Raw genomic sequence first — 19019 nt, 5'->3', positions numbered from 1 at the left:
GTCCTGATGGTTAATTCTCCTTGGTGGATTATTCCTTTTAATGTTACATATGATCTCTTTATTATTATTTATTTATTATTAATAAATAATAAATAAATTATTTGTGTTATTTATTTGTGTTATTTATTATTAACCCTATTAATGTTTTCCTTTAAAACTCTATATTGCATGGCATTAACATTTTTCACTAGTTTTTCATTGGTTGGCATTTGCCTGGCATATCTCTTTTTAATTTCTTTATTGTGAGTGTGCCAGGATGTTTTTCTAGGTGTGTATCTTATAGGCGTCATGTAGCTGGATTCTGGCTTTCCTGAATACTAAACACATCTCTGATGACGGTATTAAGGCCACAGCTTCTTCCTGAAGCCTAGGAACACGAGGCCAGTCTGTATGTTCCTCCCAGTTGCCTGACTCTAAGCTCACGCGTATGACTCACCGTTGGCCGGGAGCCACCACCTCCTAACATGGGCTGTGCTTCTCAGACCCCCAGGAAGTCAAAGGCCCCTCATCAGTTAAGGGGATTCGACAGCTGGTAACAAGCAGGACGAAGCCTGCCGCCTGAGAATGGGATCCAATGCACTATATTTTGTTAAGACCTCTGTGTGGGAAGAAAGCATTTCTCATATTTTAAGCATGAAGCAAGTTTTACTCCTTCAAGAGTTGGCATTTTTAAGGGAAACAATGTTTACAAAGCTTCAAGCATGTCTTTGCAGTAATAAAAGACTTAATAGCCCCATCAGTCATCTTACAGATAAAAACTTATTATAAAAGTGAAAATTCTACTCAAAAGTGACAAATTACATTAATTCTGCTAGCTTAGATTAAAAAAAAGACAGGAATAAAAAACTTTATATAGCTGAGTTGCAATCCCAGCAGCTAAAGCAATATACATTTTACTACACGGTTTTACTAAGGGTATTCATTTCAGAAAAGTACTAATGGATTTTTCAGGAAATTTTATTGACTGATTTATACCTTCACATTATGATTTATAAAATTCTCAACAAACTTAAAACAATTTTTCCCAAGTGGCCAGGTGCGGTGGCTCATACCCATAATCCCAGCACTTCGCGAGGCTAGGTGGGAGGATTGCTTGAGCCCAGGAGTTCAAGACTAGCCTAAGTAACATAGTGAGACATCGTCTCTACAAAAAATAAAAAAATTAGCCAGGCATGGTGGCATATACCCGGAGTCTCAGCTACTTGGGTGGCTGAGGCGGGAGGATCGTCTGAGCCCAGGAGGTGGAGGCTGCGGTGAACCATGGTTTTGTCACTGCACTCCAGCCTGGGCGACAGAGTGAAACCCTGATTCAGAAAGAACATTTTTACCTGTGTGATTTTATGGGCCATCATTTATAACTTTGTAATCTCTGGGTCAAAGGCCAAATAGTAGGAAATTAGTTCTCGAGTAAATTTACTACCGAGAGAAAAGAAGCAGAACTTGCCCAGTTATCTGGAAAGTACTTGTCCACAATCTCGCGCATTTTTGCCTGCTGGGTGTGGAGAATGGCAGGCTCGAAGTAGAGGACCACGTAGAGCATGGCGGCTTGTGTGGCCAAGGCAGTGCTGCGGTGCTCTGGCAGGGGGTATGCCGAGACCTGCAAAACAGAAAGGCGCCCCAAGAGGCGGCTGTGGCACCCTCTGATGTGGATACGCGTGAGTTATGTCATCCGCTTCTGGGACACGCCTGTCTCTCCACAGCCCGGCACCCTTGGGATGCAAACACCAGAAGCAATCCTCAGCCCGTGGCACTGGCACCCGTGGCGCCCTTCCTGTCCGTCGCCCCATAGTGTTCTCCTTCCACCCTACACTCTGCTGCAATTCTAAGTCTTTCCTTGGTAAAGAAGGAAGTCCTAACCCAGCGCCTCCATGGCGTCCACTGTGGCGTCCTTCCCACCAGACAATCCCTTAGGATGGATGGGCTTACTGCCGCTAATGTCTCACTTTCTGTATTATTTGAGCCCGTCATACTGGACCTGCACCCGCATCCCAGTGGGGTTTCCTGAGGTCACTTATGGCCTCACAACCACAAACTCCCAGGCTTCTCTTCAAAACCCCCTTGCCATCCTCAGAGGAGTGAGGGTCTCTCCTCCTGGGCTTCCTAGATCCCACTCTCTCTCTCTCCAAGCATGGCTGAGTCCTCCTCTTCGGCCTGTCTTACGCTCTGTTCCCAGGGCTCCCGGCCCTCGTGCCCTAGGAACCTCAGGCTGCACGTAGGACATATCGCCTGGAGCTTGCAGAGCAGAAAGGGGAGAAATCATCGTAAGGACAGACACTGCCAAGTCAGGGAACTTGCAGGCGGGCGCATGGTCAGGCCCCGGGAGAGGCTGGGGCTGTGAGCCAGACGCCTCCATGCTTCCCCTTAACACGTCTGCCCCGGTCTCCCTCCAGACCGTTCTCCACGCGCATGGCACATGATGGGAGCTGCAACCCAAACTGCTTCCCAGGCCCAGTCCCCAATTCCCTGGAGACAGAGAATCTGAAGCACTGGCCAAGGGCAGGGGGACATGTCTCAGCCAGAGTGAGAGCCACCAGTCATGGGGGGGGCAGGGTGAAGAAGACACGGCACAGTCACAGCTGAGCCCTTGTGTGGATGAAGGCCACGGGGCCGGCGAGCATGGAAGCCCCGAGAAGCACTTCAGGAAGCCGCGGAGCATGGGGACCAATGGGAGGCAGGACGGTGGGAGGAGAAGCACTGAACAGTGCGTGCTTCGCATTCACAGAGGCTGCGTTCCCGCCATGGCTCTGCTCCCCTGTAACGGGACCGTGTGAACGTGAGCTATGTGCTCCGTGTCTCACTTTTCTGACCGCAACACAAGGGAGATGCCACCCACTCTGTAGGACTGTGGTAAGCGGGGGAGAGTGCTGCCTGGAAGGCCCTCCGTGAGGCTGCTGGATATGGAATTCTTAGCCAGTGCAGCTTCTAATTTGAGTTGTTAAAAAAAACCCCTAAAAACTAAAACCTCTTATTTACATCTAACATATTCACCCAGAACCCTAACAGGCCACCCGGAGAACTGTGCAGAGCAGCTCTGTCCTGTGATAAATGCCGTCCACAGGGGCCAATCTTTACTCTCTAACAGCAATAAAAATACAGCCTCTAAAATTACGTTTTCTTGCGAGCAATAAAGCCCAAAGGCAACTTTCCTTGTTATTCCTTTGAGTGAGTGAATGACACACACAGGCGGGCAAGGTGACCTCCATGTGCCACGGGAGCTTCATGGCTCTGTGGGCGCCTCCTCGGCCTGGACTGCCTCTCCCTTCCCTTTGTTGCCTGCTGTGACCCTGCTGCCACTGCTGCTCCATGGGCTCTCTGTGCTTACGGTAACGCTCATCTTGCTTTAGTAATTCCTTCCACGGTGTGGCTTCTTTCCCAAGCTACAAGCTCAGTATGGCTGGGGTACGGCCTGTCTTCCTCAAGACGGCCCCCAGCACCCAGCGCATGACGGGGCACGTAACACACACTTAGTAACTATTTCTTGAATGCGTGACTGAAAGAATGCATTTCGTGGCTGGGCGTCGTGCCTCATCCCTGAAATCCCAACATTTTGGGAGGCCGAGGCAGGAAGACTGCTTGAGCCCAGGAGTTCGAGATCAGCCTGGGCAACACAGTGAGACTTTGTCTCTCTGAAAATAAAAAAACAAAAATTAGCTGGGTGCATGCCTGTGGTCCCAGCTACTCAGGAGGCTGAAGCAGGATCACAGTAACCCAGGATGGTGCCACTACCCTCCAGCCTGGGTGACGGAGCGAGACCCCAACACAAAAACACAAAAATAAGTAAGTAAATGAACACACACATCTCCTTCCCCAAAGTTCACATCCCACCTGGTTGTAAATATCATCAGATCTCAGTCGACCAATGACCATACTGACGAAGGATTCATTGATAGGCACTCTCTGGAAATAGCTCTCGGGATAGCTGGGCGGTCTTTTGGCACCCGGTTGGCTGGAATAACCTGTACTTCGAAGCAGCTTACAAATATCATCCATATTTGAATCAGCAGAAGAGCGAGCAGCGCTGTATCATGTTCACCATGGGAAATACAAGGTCAAACAAACCACACATATTAGAGAAACTCAAGGTCCAGAAAAGCAGGAGAAATTACTTGCCTTTGCATAGTTTCAGGTTCAACCACACAGCCATTTATACCCTCAAGAGTCAACAACAAAGTTTTGAAAACCTGTTGATAAGATGTGTATTAGTTCTACGTAAAGGTCCACAATTCCTTTTCTAAAACCCTTGGGGCCAGATTTGTTTAAGAACACAGCATTTTTCAAATAAAAGAAAGTAATATGGTACATGGGTCATATATAATACTCCAGCAGAGTCTGAGTTGGCATCCTGTGTTCACACAGGTAAATGATTCCGGGGTAAAACTTATAAACAGTCACCAAAGCATGACAAACGAAGATCTCTCTCACCTCATCTCTATTCCAGGCAAGTCTGACTCCAGATGGTCTCAGGTCAGATTGTGCTTTGCCGCCAAGCATGTGACTACATGTATGTGAGCGCATTAATGAGAGTGTCTACCTGTATATGCATATTTTTTCAGAGCTCTTTGGATTTCAAAGTCGTGGATAAATAATATGAACCTGAACCAATGTTTCACAAATAAAAAAAATTTTAAATTATGTCAATTTAAAGTGGAAGACACATAAATTGGTTTTTCTAAGCAAGCTTCTCATTCTACAGAGATCTAATAAAAATGTCTATGATTTTCAGGGTGGAACAGTAAGCTCTGAAAGAAATGAACTGGACTCAAAATATTTTAGACTTGGAGAAGACCTCCTGTTTGGTGCAGGAATCTTCTACTACAACTCTGACTTGCAATTGTTCAGAGTCACTTCAATAATGGGTTCTCACATTCCAATGAATTAGCTGTTGTACTCAAAAGAACAAAGCCAGGTTTTAAAAACTGGGCTTGATAAGTAAACTTTTTATTCATATATATTTCCTTTTTTTTAAGTCAGTGTCTCACTCTGTCACCCAGGCTGGAGTGCAGTGACAAAAACAAACAAACAAAAAAACAGCTCAATGCAGCCTTGACCTTCAGGCTCAGGTGATCCTTCTGCCTCACCCTCCCAAGTAGCTGGAACTACAGGTGCATGCCACCATGCCTGGCTAAGTTTTTAAATATATTTTAGATAGGAGGTCTTGCTATGTTGCCCAGGGGTCTTGAACTCCTGGACTCAAGCTATCCTTCTGCCTTTGACTCCCAAAATGCTGGGATTATAAGCATGAGCCACCACGTCTGACCTTCTTTGTATTACTGAATGTTTTGTTTCTTCTAGGGACTATCAGAAATATAAGCAAGGCCATTCAAATTTCGTCTTTAAAAACATGGATGTAGCTGGGCTTGGTGGCTCAGCCTGTCATCCGGCGCCCTGGGAGGCTGAGGTGAGTGGACAGCCTGAGCCCATGGGTTCGAGACCCTCCTGGGCAACTTGGCGAGACCTCATCTCTACAATAAATCAAAAATTAGCTGGGCGGGGTAGCGCGCGCCTGTAGTTCCAGCTCCTTGGAAGGCTGAGGCGGAAGGATCGCCGGAGCCCAGCAGGTCGAGGCTGCGGTGGCCGGGAGCGGCCGCTGCACTCCAGTCTGGGCGACAGAGTGAGACTCCAACTCAAAAAAACAAAACCAAACATGGATGTTAAAACAGTTTATGGTCCAGCTGATGTGACTGACACGTGCAGCAGACACAGCTGACGTGAATGACTGACACAAGCGGCAGACACTCCTCCACATGCAGATACAGCTGAAGGACCAGCTAGTGGAGAAGCCCCACACTTCCTGCTCAGGAGGCAGCAGGGCCAGTTGCTGCTGAAGACAAAGCGCGCCCCACAATCCCCTCTCTGTTGCGGATCTTCCTCTCTTGCCCTATTAACTTTGTCCTGACTTGCAAGTTTGAAAATGTTAGGTCTGTCCCTCACATCTTCGTCCATGTTCCTGACTGACTTCTGCCTAGTGACCATGTCGTCTTCCCTGAATCTTGACTCTGACACTGACTTTGTCTTGGGTGTTTGACTCAATCATCCAACAACCTGAAAACCTGTATACTCGGTCCTGGAACTAGGAAGCTGGGTATAATGGCTCCCGTTTCCAGGACTGATTTCTTGGAGAATCCCAGCTCTGTACAGACACACATAACACACAACTGCAGATGTGTGCTGTAGTTTGGGTTCTGTTCCTGTGTGTACATGGGTAAGCATTCACTTTCAACCTGATCCTGAGTAATAACGCTCACCATTTCCTTGTATCTGCCAAGGAGCAATATTTGAAAATTTAAACAATAAAAACAAGGAGAATATTCATTAGGTTTCTAAAATCCTTTCAAATGTATCCTCAAGGTAAAGAAAATTCAGAATTCAGACTTCTTGTTTAAAACTGAGTTATCATCATCACAACAAAATCTGTATCTCTAATGACTTACATAGAGTATTTTACATGTAGTACATGGATTCTATGATTTGTAATCTATCACAGCATGCAGCATGGAATAATTGCTATCTTCTTACAAAATACTAGAAGAGACTCTTACACTGTATCCAAGAACACACAGCAGTCATCCACGACATGAGTGGTGTGACAGCACACCCTGTACCTTGCCATGCCAGCAGCAGTTCTGGGGGCATGTGCAGGCCCAGCCCAGAAATACCTGTATCGATAGTAGGAAACCAGCATTCTCTCTCGGACTTCCCCTTCAATCTTCTGGTCGATGACCAGCAGCATCACTCCATATAAGTACAGCGCTTCACACTGAGGAGAAAGGACAATCGTCAAACCCCCACTATGACACGTTCTCACAACGAAAAGCTGGCAATGGTTAACAAGAGAACTTGGCTCACATTTCTCCTAGAAGCTTTATATTTTAAGAAAAACACAGGCTTTCTCCGAAGGGTTCTCACTTTCTGTGCAGAATGGGCTTTGAAATATTGACGGGAAACACATTTGAATTCCTAGTAACTACCTTTCAGTTGACCCATTTTTGGTATTTTGCTTGGGACGCCAAAATGGAATCCCGATATTACGAATACCTCCTCATCATAAAGTCATGTACTTACTCGATAAACGTTTCCTAAGAGGCCACTCAGTACTAGGGACCAGGCTTGGGGCGTAGGGTGCCAAGTGAAGGAGTGGAATTCTTACACTGTGGAAGCTCAGACCGCCATCTCATCTTTCATTCACTTGCTATTCTGTCCAAAGCCTACCATGTTCTGAACTCAGATATGGACCTGCCAGTTGGAAAATGATTACCAGCTAATTTTGCTTCTCTTTTCTTTCCTTGTGACTTACAAGGAAAAAGGTGGTGATAAGTTGGCATTCTTGAGTTTCTGTCTTAACTGGTCACTATTACTTACCAGAAGTTGCTTTCCATCTTCATTGAGAAGCACAGTCTCTATGGTTTGCTGAATGTACACACCTTCGTTGAGATCATCCAGATATCTAAAAATGAAAACCCAGGTCAGGCTATTCATTTATAAACAGAACTTTAACTTTTTTCTTTTAAGTCGGGGTCTCAGTCTGCCATCCAGACTGGAGTGCGGTATTACAAACATGATCACCAATCACTGCAGCCTCGAACTCCTGGGCTCAAGCTATCCGTCCACCTCAGCCTCCCGAGTAGCTGGGACTACAGGTGTGCACCACCACACCCAGCTAATTTATTTTATTCTTTTTTTTTTGAAAAGACAAAGTCTCGCTTTGTTGCCCAGGCTTGTCTCAAATTCCTGGACTCAAGCGACCCTCCTGCCTCAGCCTTCCAAAGTGTTGGGATTATAGGCCTGAGCCACCTTGCCTGGCCAACTTTAACCTCTTGAAGAAGGAAAGATTTTTAAAAGCATGGCAGAACACCAGGCACTCAGACTTCAACTTTAGAGTGTGTGAGCTGTATTATTCCTAGAGATTTAGGGTGACAGGTTGACATGTACAGCTGTCCGAGTAAAAGGAACATTCCCTAGTCCTGATTTATGAATTGGATGTGTCTAGGCATAAAAGCCTAAGAATGTGGACTAGCTAGCTTAAGGGTTAATGAGGAATGGTGTCCCAAGAACCACAGAAGAGACAAAAAACGACACCAGTTCCTATTACTGAGTAAGTTCCTGTTCCCACTCTTCATATATAATACACTAGGAACAGGATCATAAACCACAGGACTGAAAGCTACATGGCTTAGCATAAACCGGGTTTATTATGATACTTCACAAGAGAACATTATATGTAATAAGATGCTAAAATACTTAAGGAAGGAAAAGACAATTATGTATGGCATGAACCAGGACGCTTTGCAGTGACACAGAAAGATTTCAATTTTCTCGCGTGTCCCCTTTCCCTCTCTAGCACCAGAACAAGCATTGACTAAAACCAATCAATACCTGTTTAAGTCTACAATGTATTTATGCACACTTTGAAATGCCAGATAAAATCTGGTGACAATTTCTATGTTGTTTTCACGAAATTCTTCATCTGTATCCTGGAGCTCTGGCTTAGCTTCCAGTTTGCTTTCCCATAACTCTGGACCCTAAGAGGAAAAACACATTTATGTGAAACCTCGAGAAAAGCATACTTTTTGGCAACAATTTCTAAATACTCTTTGCAAAACTTGTCCATATATATACAAACATACACTGAGTTGGAGTCTCACTCTGTCACCCAGGCTAAAATGCAGTGGCACACACATGGCCACTCCAGCATCAACCTGCTGGGCTCTGGTGATCCTTCCATCTCAGCCTTCCCAGTAGCTGAAACTACAGTCACACTACCATGCTCGGTTTATTTTTTATTTTTTGGAGAGACAAGATCTCGCCAAGGTGTCCAGACTGGTCTTGAGCCCACAGACTCAGGCAATCCACTCACCTCGGACTCCCAAAGTGCTGGGATTACATACAGGCTGAGCCACTGAGCCCGGTCTGTTCTTATATTCTTAAATATCAAAAGTTAAAGCAGAAAGCAATGAAGATAACAGAAGCCGAGCTACAAAATCCCTTTGAAAGAAAAGCATGCTGATCTTGGATGTAGTTAAAATTCATTTAAGGGCAGGGCACTGCAGTGACGTCAATGTGAAATACATTATACCAAAGCTATCTTTAAACAATTTGATAATACATGAGGGCTTTCACGTAACGCCTTGAACTTATTTTCAAGTTAGTGGCTGATATTAAATTTAGTTCAAATGCTTTTCTCTTTAACTCTTTTTTCCATAAATACTTAACATGATTTTTATGAAATGATAACAGTGAAAATGTTATAGAGGGAGATTACCTTAAAATAGCTGAAATCAAAGATGATCTCTCCATATTTCTGTTGATCAGCTCGATCTTTCAGCCTGAACACAGCAGGAATAAACTCGGAGAGCCTCAGGAGTTCAGCAATGATGGCATTGCCGCAGGAGACAATCCTCAGGATGGCCTGCCCACAGAGGTTGTTGTCAGCCAGAAAGTCCACCATTGTGAGGATGACCAGCTGCTCTGCCCTGGGCAGCAGGAACAACTGGTGGGCTTCCGAGTTGGTGTCTAGGGACGATCAGAGGAATTCAGGTTTGCTCCATTACGGAACCTGCATCAAGGAAAGTATGAATGTCTCCAGTGTTTAAGGAAACGTGTATATACAGATGAAACACCAACATTCTATTCTTCTTCCAAATTCACTAGCACAATTAGAACAAATGAATTCTGATAAGGGGGGGCACTTGGTCTCCAGGCTTCCCACCTTCCATGGAGGGACCATGCTAGAGTAGTACTCTTGGCCTCTCCCTCAACCCTGTGTTCACTATTCCTCATGAGAAAAGACGTGACACGGTTTGTGTCTGATCTAGAGAAGGAACCATTGAGCATGTGTGGGTTCAGTGGACCCTGACTGCACAAGCGACCCCCTCCCGTCCAGTACACTGGCAAATTCCCGCACACGCTACCAACTAAGCTCGGAGACACACCCCTGAATGCCATTTTGTGGCACCTGCCTGATTATTTCCTAGAAACAGAACTGCAGGGTTAAGGTATAAACTTGTCCAAGATTCCTTTCTTCTTTTTTCTGAGTTGGAGTCTCACTCTGTCAGCCAGACTGGAGTGCAGTGGCTGCTCCCAGCCACCGCAGCCTCGACCTGCTGGGCTCTGGCGATCCTTCCGCCTCAGCCTTCCGAGTAGCCGGAATTACAGGCATGCGCTACCACGCCTGGCTGATTTTTTGATTTATTGTAGAGATGAGGTGTCGCTGCCCAGGCGGGTCTCGAACCCGCGGGCTCAGGCAATCCGCTCACCTCAGCCTCCCAAAGGCGCGGGCTTACAGGCTGAGCCACCGAGCCTGGTCAAGATTCCTTTCAAGATTGCCATTGCCAGCCAGGTGCGGTGGCTCATTCTTATAATCCCAGCACTTTGGCAAGTGGAGGCGAGAGGATTGCCTGCGTCCAGGGGTTTGAGACCAGTCTGGGCAACTTGGTGAGACCTTGTCCCTACAATAAATAAAAACATTAGCCCAGCGTGGTGGTGCGTGTCTGTTGGTCCAGTTACTTGGAAGAATCGCCTGAGCTCAGCAGGTTGAGGCTGTGGTGGCCACGACTGTGCCAATGCATTCCAGCCTGAGTGACAGAGTGAGACTCTGAATCAATAAAATAAAATAAAATAAAATAAAAAGTAACAAAATAAAATTGCAGATGTCAGGTTCTATAAAATTCTGTGAAAATGATTTATAAATATGAAATCAAGCCTGTCCAAGCCTTACCCACTTCGGCACTGCTGTCCAGCACTGTGAGAAGAACCTCAACTCACTCCTCTTGTGTTCCAAGGTTCGCTCTGAGGATGGTTGGATCACTTAGTACACTTACACTGTCATTATTGTTACCAGGTCATTCTGACAGCTCTTAGAGGCAAGGGTTGCTCTCCCCCAACAGCTCTTGACTGAGTACCTCTTGGCCAGGCTAGATGTGAAGATGTTTGATCAACTCACCTTCTAATGCAGTGGTTTTTGAGCCCAGCTGCATGAGAGAATCGCCTAGAATCTTAGAGTTTCTGGTAAGTGGGCTAGAGGGATTTCTTAGCATCTCTGCTTTTAACAAGTTCCCCGATGATTCTGATGTGAGGCCAGAATCCTTACAAAAGGAGGGTCTGAGAGGTCTTGTGGGAAGCTGCAGCAATTAACAGGAAATTAACACTATCGTTCTCGTTATTCTCTGTGCTGAACTCATGCCCTGGCCTTCACAAGTATAACCAGTGCGTAAGTAACAATGTGAGGAAGAGAAGGGATGATCCCTGCCCCTGCTAGCCACCTGCACTACTGTCAGAGAGACAAGCCATGAAGAAAAAAACCAGAGAAAGAGAGGAAGAACTCAGTGTGGTCAAGATAAAGAATTAAGTAGTGGAGCACACATTCCATTGAGGCTTGCTGGGAATGGTCGCCTTATTATACCAGATGTTCTTTAGTGACATGAGCTCTCCTAGGGATTCAGAGCTAGAGAAGAAAACCTGGAAGCCGTAAAGAAAGACATATTTTCACAGCAATCGATGTGCAAAACATTTAAAATGGGAAGGGCAGATGAAGGGTTGATTTCTAGAACGTGCAAAAGGATCTCTTAAGCTGACACGGAGAGCTGGCAGCCGGGCAGAGAACACAGAGTGGGCAGTCACAGAGAGCAATCCAAACAACAGCTGTAGTAAACAGTCCTTGACGCACCAGCAGCGAAAGAGCTGTATGAATTAAAGCAAACATCAGAAATCATTTAACTTGCATTAGGTGGCAATGACTGAAAAGAATACTGCTAGCTCCAGGTAGGAATTGGAGAAATATATTACTGGTGAAATGTGAATTATGAACTAACAACATTTACTGAAATTAAAAATACACTCTAAAAAAGCAATGCACACTCTGACCTAGCATCCTCGAGCTTGTGATTCTAGTCCTGGAAATACAAACGCCAGCATATAAGAAGACAGGTCTGCGGTTTCCTGCAGCACTATTGGTGATCACGGATGCGTAGGCACAAAGAGCGCGCCCTCAGTGAGGAAAGCGGAACTCAAACAGCCACCAACAAGAAAGGGTTAGAGCTCCGTGAGCTAACTTGAAGGACTCCTGAGAGCTACTAAGTGGACAAGTTAAGATGCAGCAACATGAATAGGGCACCCCCATTTCATAAAACAAAAACTACAACCCTACAGAGGGAAACATAGAAGGAAGAAGAGCTGGGGGGGGGCAGGAGCAAGGGGAGGTGGGAGCCAAGCTAAGAGGCAAGGGAAAACAGGAGGTCCCGGGGAGAGGCCAAGCACCCAACCAGAAGCCACAACCACAGGGCTGTGCTGGTGCACGCCGAAGCCCCCGCATGCCCCAGCTGCCCGGCTGTCCCTCCCAAGCATCTCTGGTGCCACAGAGCCTCTGTAAAATGCCTCAGGCCCGTCCTTCCCCGACTCCTGGCCCCCTCCCACAGCCAGCACAGACAGCAGGTGGCAGAGAAGGCAGAGGGAGGGCCCAGGTGACCGGAGAGGGCAGTGAGAGAGACACACACGCTGAGCAACTCCTCGGACTTGGGGAGGGTTCAGAAAACCCACAAGGAGGGAATCTGTCTTGTCAGCCCCCTGCTCCCCCCAGGACTCCGCCGGAGAGACCGCAGAAGTCACAGAGGAAAGCTGCGCCAGGAGAGGAGGCCTGCCACAGAGGAACACCAAGGAGGCCAGCAGACAGGGCCGGTGTGTGGCCAGGGGCAGCTGTCCACTCGGCCCCCGGCTCTTGAGCCCTCTTTCTGGGGTGCTCGGCAGGCAAGTGAAGGGACCACTAGGGAAGCTGTGATCTTCCCACACTCTGTGCCTCTCAGATCCCAACCACAGGACCACGGCAACCAAAAACACCGGTCTGCTTTGAGCAAACCCATCCCGGGGAAGCTTGTTAGGAGCTGAGTCTCGGTTCTGAATACGAACAGTCCCGCTGGGCATTTAACAGCGCGGTGCGGCTGTTTCCTGACTCTTCAGGCTCTGCCTGGTGGGTGGCAATGACTGCCCTCGTACCCTGATGCCACGTAGCACTTCTGTATGGTACTACTGTCTTCTCCTCCAGTTCCCATCTTTTTAGTTGTTTGCTTCCATTGATTACTAAAATTTCCTTAGAAAAATTGTGTCACTTGTCTCACCTTTGGGAAAAGATAGCTATGTTCTAAAAACCATGAGAAGAAGGTGAGGCAACAACCTTTAAAAATGATTTTTTTCAGCCATGTGTGGTGGCTCATGCCTGTAATCCCAGCACTTTGGGAGACCGAGGGGGAGGATCACTTGAGCTCAGGAGTTTGACAACAGCCTGGTCAAAAGAGTGAGAATTCGCCTCTACAAAAAAATTTAAAAAGTAGCCAGGCATGGTGGTGTGTGCCTGTAGTCCCAGCTACTCAGGAGGCTTCGGCAGAAGGATCACCTGAACCCAGGGGTCAAGGCTGTGGTGAGCCATGATCGTGCCACTCGTGCACGATCCAGCCTGGGTGACAGAATGAGACCTTGATTTAAAAAAAAAGTTTTCCTCATGTGTCAATGGAGGAGGTCCTTTCTACCAAGGATATTTCTTACCTGCGTAAGGCTAGAGTGACTCTCAAGTAAGGAAAGGCATTTCAGAAAAAGCAGTGGGGAAACTTTGTTCAGAAAAGTGTCTTGGAACAATAGTTTCTGAAAATGAGCTTTATACTTAACAAAATTTAGAGTAATATCACAGCTGTGTACTAATTCAGTAGACGAGGATGAATCAAGAGTCGATGTCACTAAAATGTGACTCTGACAGTCCATTATCTTGCACATCATGCTTGACCTTCATGGCATGATTTTCAAAAAGTTGGCAACTTTTGTTAAGTTTCCAAGGTGTACTTTCCCAAAGGCTTCTGTCTACAAATTCTTTTTCAGACTATCTTTGGAGGGCTCACGTGCCATCGTCTTTGTCACTGTTCTGTTCTCTAATGCTAACTTTGTAGGTCATCGCTTGCTGGCTTCACAGACGCCTGAGGTGTCTTTCAGCTCCAGGAAGGCCTGAGCCTTCCCATCTGCACTTTCACTTTGTCGGCACTGCGTTGCCCCGAAGCGACTTAACGACTAGGAAGACTAACAAAGATGAAAATTCATCTAATAGAGACTGCTGTTTTTTTCGTGGGGGTCTCACTCTTTCGCCCAGGCTGCACTGCAGTGGCACGATCACAGCTCACCACAGCCTTGACCTCCTGGGCTCAGGCGATCCTCCCACCTCTGCCTCCCGAGTAGCTGGGACTACAAACCTGCGTCACCACACCTGGCTAATTTTTCGACTTTCTGTAGAGATGTGGATCTTGCTCCGTTGTACAGGCTGGTCTCAAACTCCTGGGCACAAGCAATCCTCCCACTTTGGCCTCCCACAGTGCTGGGAGGCAGGCATGAGCCACTGGGCCAGTCCTACTTTTGGACTCATAAGGGACAATTCTATAAGTGATCAGCTCATTGAAATTTTCTGTCAATGCCAATGTCTACTTTCTTTTTTTTTTTGAGTTGGAGTCTCACTCCGTCGCCCAGACTGGAGGGCAGCGGCCGCTCCCGGCCCCCGCAGGCTTGACCTGCCAGGCTCTGGTGATCCTTCCGCCTCGGCCTTCCGAGTAGCCGGAAGTACAGGCATGCGCTACCACGCCCGGCTGATTTTTTGTATAGAGGAGGTCTCGCTGCCCAGGCGGGTCTCAAACCCACGGGCTCAGGCAGTCCACTCACCTCAGCCTCCCAAAGGCGCGGGATCACGGGCTGAACCACCGAGCCCGGCTGCCAGCATCTACTTTCGTATGTGGTCTTCTAGCGGCAGAGACACAAATGGTGAGCAATAAGATGACGGGGATGCACTGTGCGTAAAACCAGAACGTGCGAGGCCTTCTCAGGAAGGGGCCTCCTTGTAGACACAGCAAGCCCGTGCACGTGATGAGCGACCTACCTCAGCCATGTGCTGCCCGGAAGCTGCAAGGTGCTCTCTTTTCCTTCTGGAAGGCTCTCACGGACTCAGTCTGTGGAAAGGTCTCACTTTACTGCAACGTTGTGGCAACAGCTGTTCATTTGCTAGTCAATAACATCTCCCTCCTTCCTCTTCTTTCTTACTGTAGAGGACAAAACGGCCAAGTGATCACTTTCCTGCCTTCCTTGAAGCTAGAGGCAGATATGGGAACCAATGAAATTTCAAAAGTCTATGGTGCGGGTTCTAGAAAATCTTTTTGACCTTCCTGCTAAAAGCAGAGAGACATGTCAAGAGAAATCTCTCTCTCCTTACTCTGCTGATTCTCCTGCTTCTTGCCTTTGTGGTACAGTAACACGTGATGCCTGGAGTTGCAGTAGCCGCTTGCGGCCATGAGGTGACAAGCCCAGGGGAAAGCCAAGATCTGCAGACTGTGTTGTGGAAGGATGGGAGGAATCTGAATTTTTGTTATGTTACTGACCTACCGATTGGACTGTGGAACTAGCTACTTCTGTAATCCTTGTTAAACGAATTGCTTTTGTTTTTATGGTTTACCCACTATCAATTGGGTTTTTGGATTATTTGGTGAAAACATTCCTAAGAATACACATCCATTTATTCGACAAATACTTACTAGTGCATACTATGTGCCAGGTACTGTTTTAGGGTCTGAGGTTACAGAAGTGAACAAAACTAAGTTCTTGATATCATAAAGCCTATGTACTGCTGGGAGTGGAAAGAGATAAACAAATACATGTATATGTATATGTCTATATGTATACATCAGGCTGTGATAAGTGCTGTGAAGAAAAAGCATGATAAGGGGAGGCTCCCATGCTAGTTGACAGAGTAGTTTGTGTCAGAGTACACAGACACAATCTGTGTTAGTACAGAGTAGTAGCCTCTCTGAAATGATATTTGAGTGGAAATCAGAAGGAAATGGGAGAGCCAGTAGGAAGCGTATCTGGCAGTGGCCAGAAGCTCCTAGGAGGGTCCTAACGACCTCTGTCTCCTGGTATTCGTGCCCTATGGGGGCTCCTCTGAGTGTGGGCTGACCCACTGACTCCCTCCTAAAGAACAGCTAGTTCCACAGTCCAATCGGCAGGTCAGTAACATAACAAAAATTCGGATTCCTCCCATCCTTCCACATGGTGGAAGTGAAGGACGTTATTCCTGAGATGCAAAAAGTCTGACTTCTGGCTTCAGTACACACTCTGGCTTGCAGGGCTGGAGAAGCAGCCTCATGGTGTGAGACAGCCCTACGGGGAGCCTACGTGGCAAGGAGCCCGGGCTTGCCGGCAACCACCAGAGTGAGCTTAAAGCAGATACCTCCAGCATCAGTCCAGCGTTCAGGTGAGACTACAGCCTCTGTCTCTCTCCCAGGCTGACTGCAACTTCTCAGGAAACCCTGAGCCAAAGCCAGTCAGCTGAGCCATACCTCTGATTTCTGATCCCTGACTATGGGGTTTATTGCCCTATGCCAGAATAATGAGCCTGAGAAGGGCATTCCAGGTAGAGGTTACAAGTGAGTCCAAAGGCCTCAGGGCAGGAATGTGCTAGACAGGCGTAGGAACAGCAAGGAGGTTGATGTGGCGGGAGCAGAGTGAGCAGGGGACAGAAACAGACATCCGGGAGGTGGACTGGACTGGGTCCAAGAGCATGGACTGCAGAGAAGCCACTACAGCTATCTAGAATGCTCTCTCAGGACAGTATCCCATAATACACATTCAGGTGTAAATTATTAAGAAGTCCTTTTAGCTTCCTCTGTGATGTTTGTTAAACCACACCGATCTCTTAGCAGGATGAATTTCGGACAATTTCATTTCATTTTCTGCACTGATATGGTCTGGCTTAGGAAATTGGGGGGGGGGATAACGAACAATGGACAAAACAGTCACCTACTCAGGTCCTTGGAAGAGCACCAAGCTAACGTAGATGTCAGCAGGACATGACTTAGCAGCAGTGGAGAGGGCACGATACAAGTGGCCCGGGTGCTGGAGACCACAGTGAGAAACACTGTGGTCCTGGAGAAAACAGTCAAATGAGAAGCAACGTCACCCACCCTTGACGCTAGCCACTCTCTCCTCACAAACAGAGGAACAGACAGACTTAGCGCCTGCCGTGTACATTTGGGCAGCTTAGGCCCGGGGTCATGACACAAATCCCTAGACTTGTGTGTGCCAATCTCTTCTTCAGTTCTTAGCCTCTTCCTCAAGAATTACAGGGCACACAACTTTAAAATAGCAGCAGCTAGAGATAAGAAAATAAACTTAGCCTTCCAAGTAGCCGGAACTACAGGTGTGTGTGTGTGGGGGGGGGGGGAACAAACATGTCTGGCAACAGTAAAGCAAACATTATGGGTCTTTATTTCCTAGATGAATTACATTACCTAAATTTCACATAAAAACTGTTGATGCTAGGTCGGGTGTGGTGGCTCATGCCTGTCATCCCAGCACTTTGGGAGGCTGAGGAGAGGTCTGCCTGAGCACTCGGGTTCAAGACCAGCCTGGGCAAAATGGCAAGATCTCGACTCTACAATAAATAAAAAAAAAATTAGCTGGGCGTGGTGGTGCATGCCTATATTTCCAGCTACTTGGAAGGCTGAGGCGGAAGGATTGCCTGAGCCCAGCAGGTCAAGGCTGCAGTGGCTGTAAGAGTGCCACTGCATTCCAGCCTGGGTGACAGTGAGACTCTGACTCAACAAAAAAACCAAAAACCAAAAAAAAAACTGTTGATGTTTAACTTGCAATGTAAAAGCAAAATATGAATTATATTTAATATGCTTTTAGTGAAATGAACTCATTGCCTGTAACCTGCCTCATTTCAAGGAAAGCCCTTAAGTTTTCTTTCTTTATCTAATAATGTAAGCATGTCATGCTGAATTTTTGAAGATGGAAGTTGAAACAAGATTAACTGCAAGAAGGAAATCACTTGGTTACATGATCAGTTACATTATTATCTACTAGACCTTCTAACCCAGATTAGATATATTTTCCACATAGCAAACAAAATTCCCATAATCTGCACAAATATCATTAGGCTAGAGTATTTGGTAAATAGTCCCCTTGTTGGTTGAAAAACTGGCTCTGAAGAACAAACTAAGAAACACCATGAAAGATGCCTTATCACACTGCAGTGGTCCAAGAGGTAGGTAGGTGGCTTTACAAGGTGTTAAGACTCAGTTAAGTCTTAAAATTGACTCTAGGATGAGGTCTAAATAGACATTGTAGGGTAAGCCACAGGAAGTCCTTTCAGAGGTTCTCTTGGTGCTAAGGATGAAGGACACTCTTAAAGACCAGCGTCCTCAATGTAAGATACATGAGCGTTGGCATGTAATGCAACCAGAGATCCTGCCCCATCTCCTTAGTTTCTTTAATAAGTTGTTCTTTTATAAGTTGTCATGCGCTGGTTTGTTTTTTTTCTGAGTTGGAATCTCACTCCGTCACCCAGGCTGGAGTGCTGTGGCATACTCACTAGGCCACTCCAACGTCAACCTGCTGGGATCCAGCGATCCTTCTGCCTCAGCCTTTCCAGTAGCTGGAACTACAGGTGTGTGCTACCACACCCGGCTAATTTTTGTGATTTATTGTAGAGACGAGGTCTGGCCAAGTTGCCTGGGCTGGTCTAGAACCCATGGGCTCAGGCAATCCACTCACCTCGACCTCCCAAAGTGCTGGGATGACAGGCTGAGCCACCGAGTCCAGCCGGTAACATCATTTTTAAGAATTCGGCATGGAACAGATCTTTAGTTTGGTAAGTAATCCTAATCAAAAGACAACATGCCTTCAAGAATGAAGCGCCCATCAGTACCCAACTATGCAAAGAGCACAGAATGCTATTTCTTAAGGAAAATGAACGGTCACGGACAAATTACTGTTTACAGAGCACAAAAGAAGACAGGTCTATCTTTATCCTTTCACAAAACTTCAGTTCTATAAACGAAGCACTGGTCTCCACAAATCCATTATCATGAAAAGAATGTAATGGTTGTTGACCAAAGTAAATGCGAGCTGCATGTATCTTCCAGAAACGTTCTGAAATGAGCCTGATCACTCTAGCCGGATTCCTGAACTCCGAGAAAGACAGGTGAAGCACATGGGGGGGGGGG

At 46.8% G+C, this 19019-nt stretch overlaps 1 protein-coding gene across 1 annotated transcript in view; it reads right to left on the bottom strand.

Annotated features, from left to right (window-relative positions):
* Positions 1–14964, bottom strand: part of WASHC5 (WASH complex subunit 5) — a 54976-nt gene extending 40012 nt beyond the window's left edge. Inside the window, exons 1-7 of the mRNA XM_021713027.1 lie at positions 14897–14964; positions 9260–9553; positions 8374–8519; positions 7360–7444; positions 6657–6757; positions 3826–4018; positions 1445–1597 (exon numbers count right to left, since the gene is read on the bottom strand). Coding sequence (XP_021568702.1) covers positions 1445–1597; positions 3826–4018; positions 6657–6757; positions 7360–7444; positions 8374–8519; positions 9260–9445 — 864 coding nt within the window. The 5' untranslated portion in view covers positions 9446–9553; positions 14897–14964. The remainder of the gene's footprint in view (positions 1–1444; positions 1598–3825; positions 4019–6656; positions 6758–7359; positions 7445–8373; positions 8520–9259; positions 9554–14896) is intronic.
* Positions 14965–19019: the final 4055 nt, after the last annotated feature.

The sequence above is a fragment of the Carlito syrichta genome, unplaced genomic scaffold (genome assembly GCF_000164805.1).
Source record: "Carlito syrichta isolate Samal-C Ts95f unplaced genomic scaffold, Tarsius_syrichta-2.0.1 Scaffold303991, whole genome shotgun sequence".
NCBI classification, from domain to species: domain Eukaryota; kingdom Metazoa; phylum Chordata; class Mammalia; order Primates; family Tarsiidae; genus Carlito; species Carlito syrichta.
The sequence above is the reverse complement of the archived record's forward strand: the minus strand, read 5'-3'. Positions and strand labels throughout refer to the sequence as shown.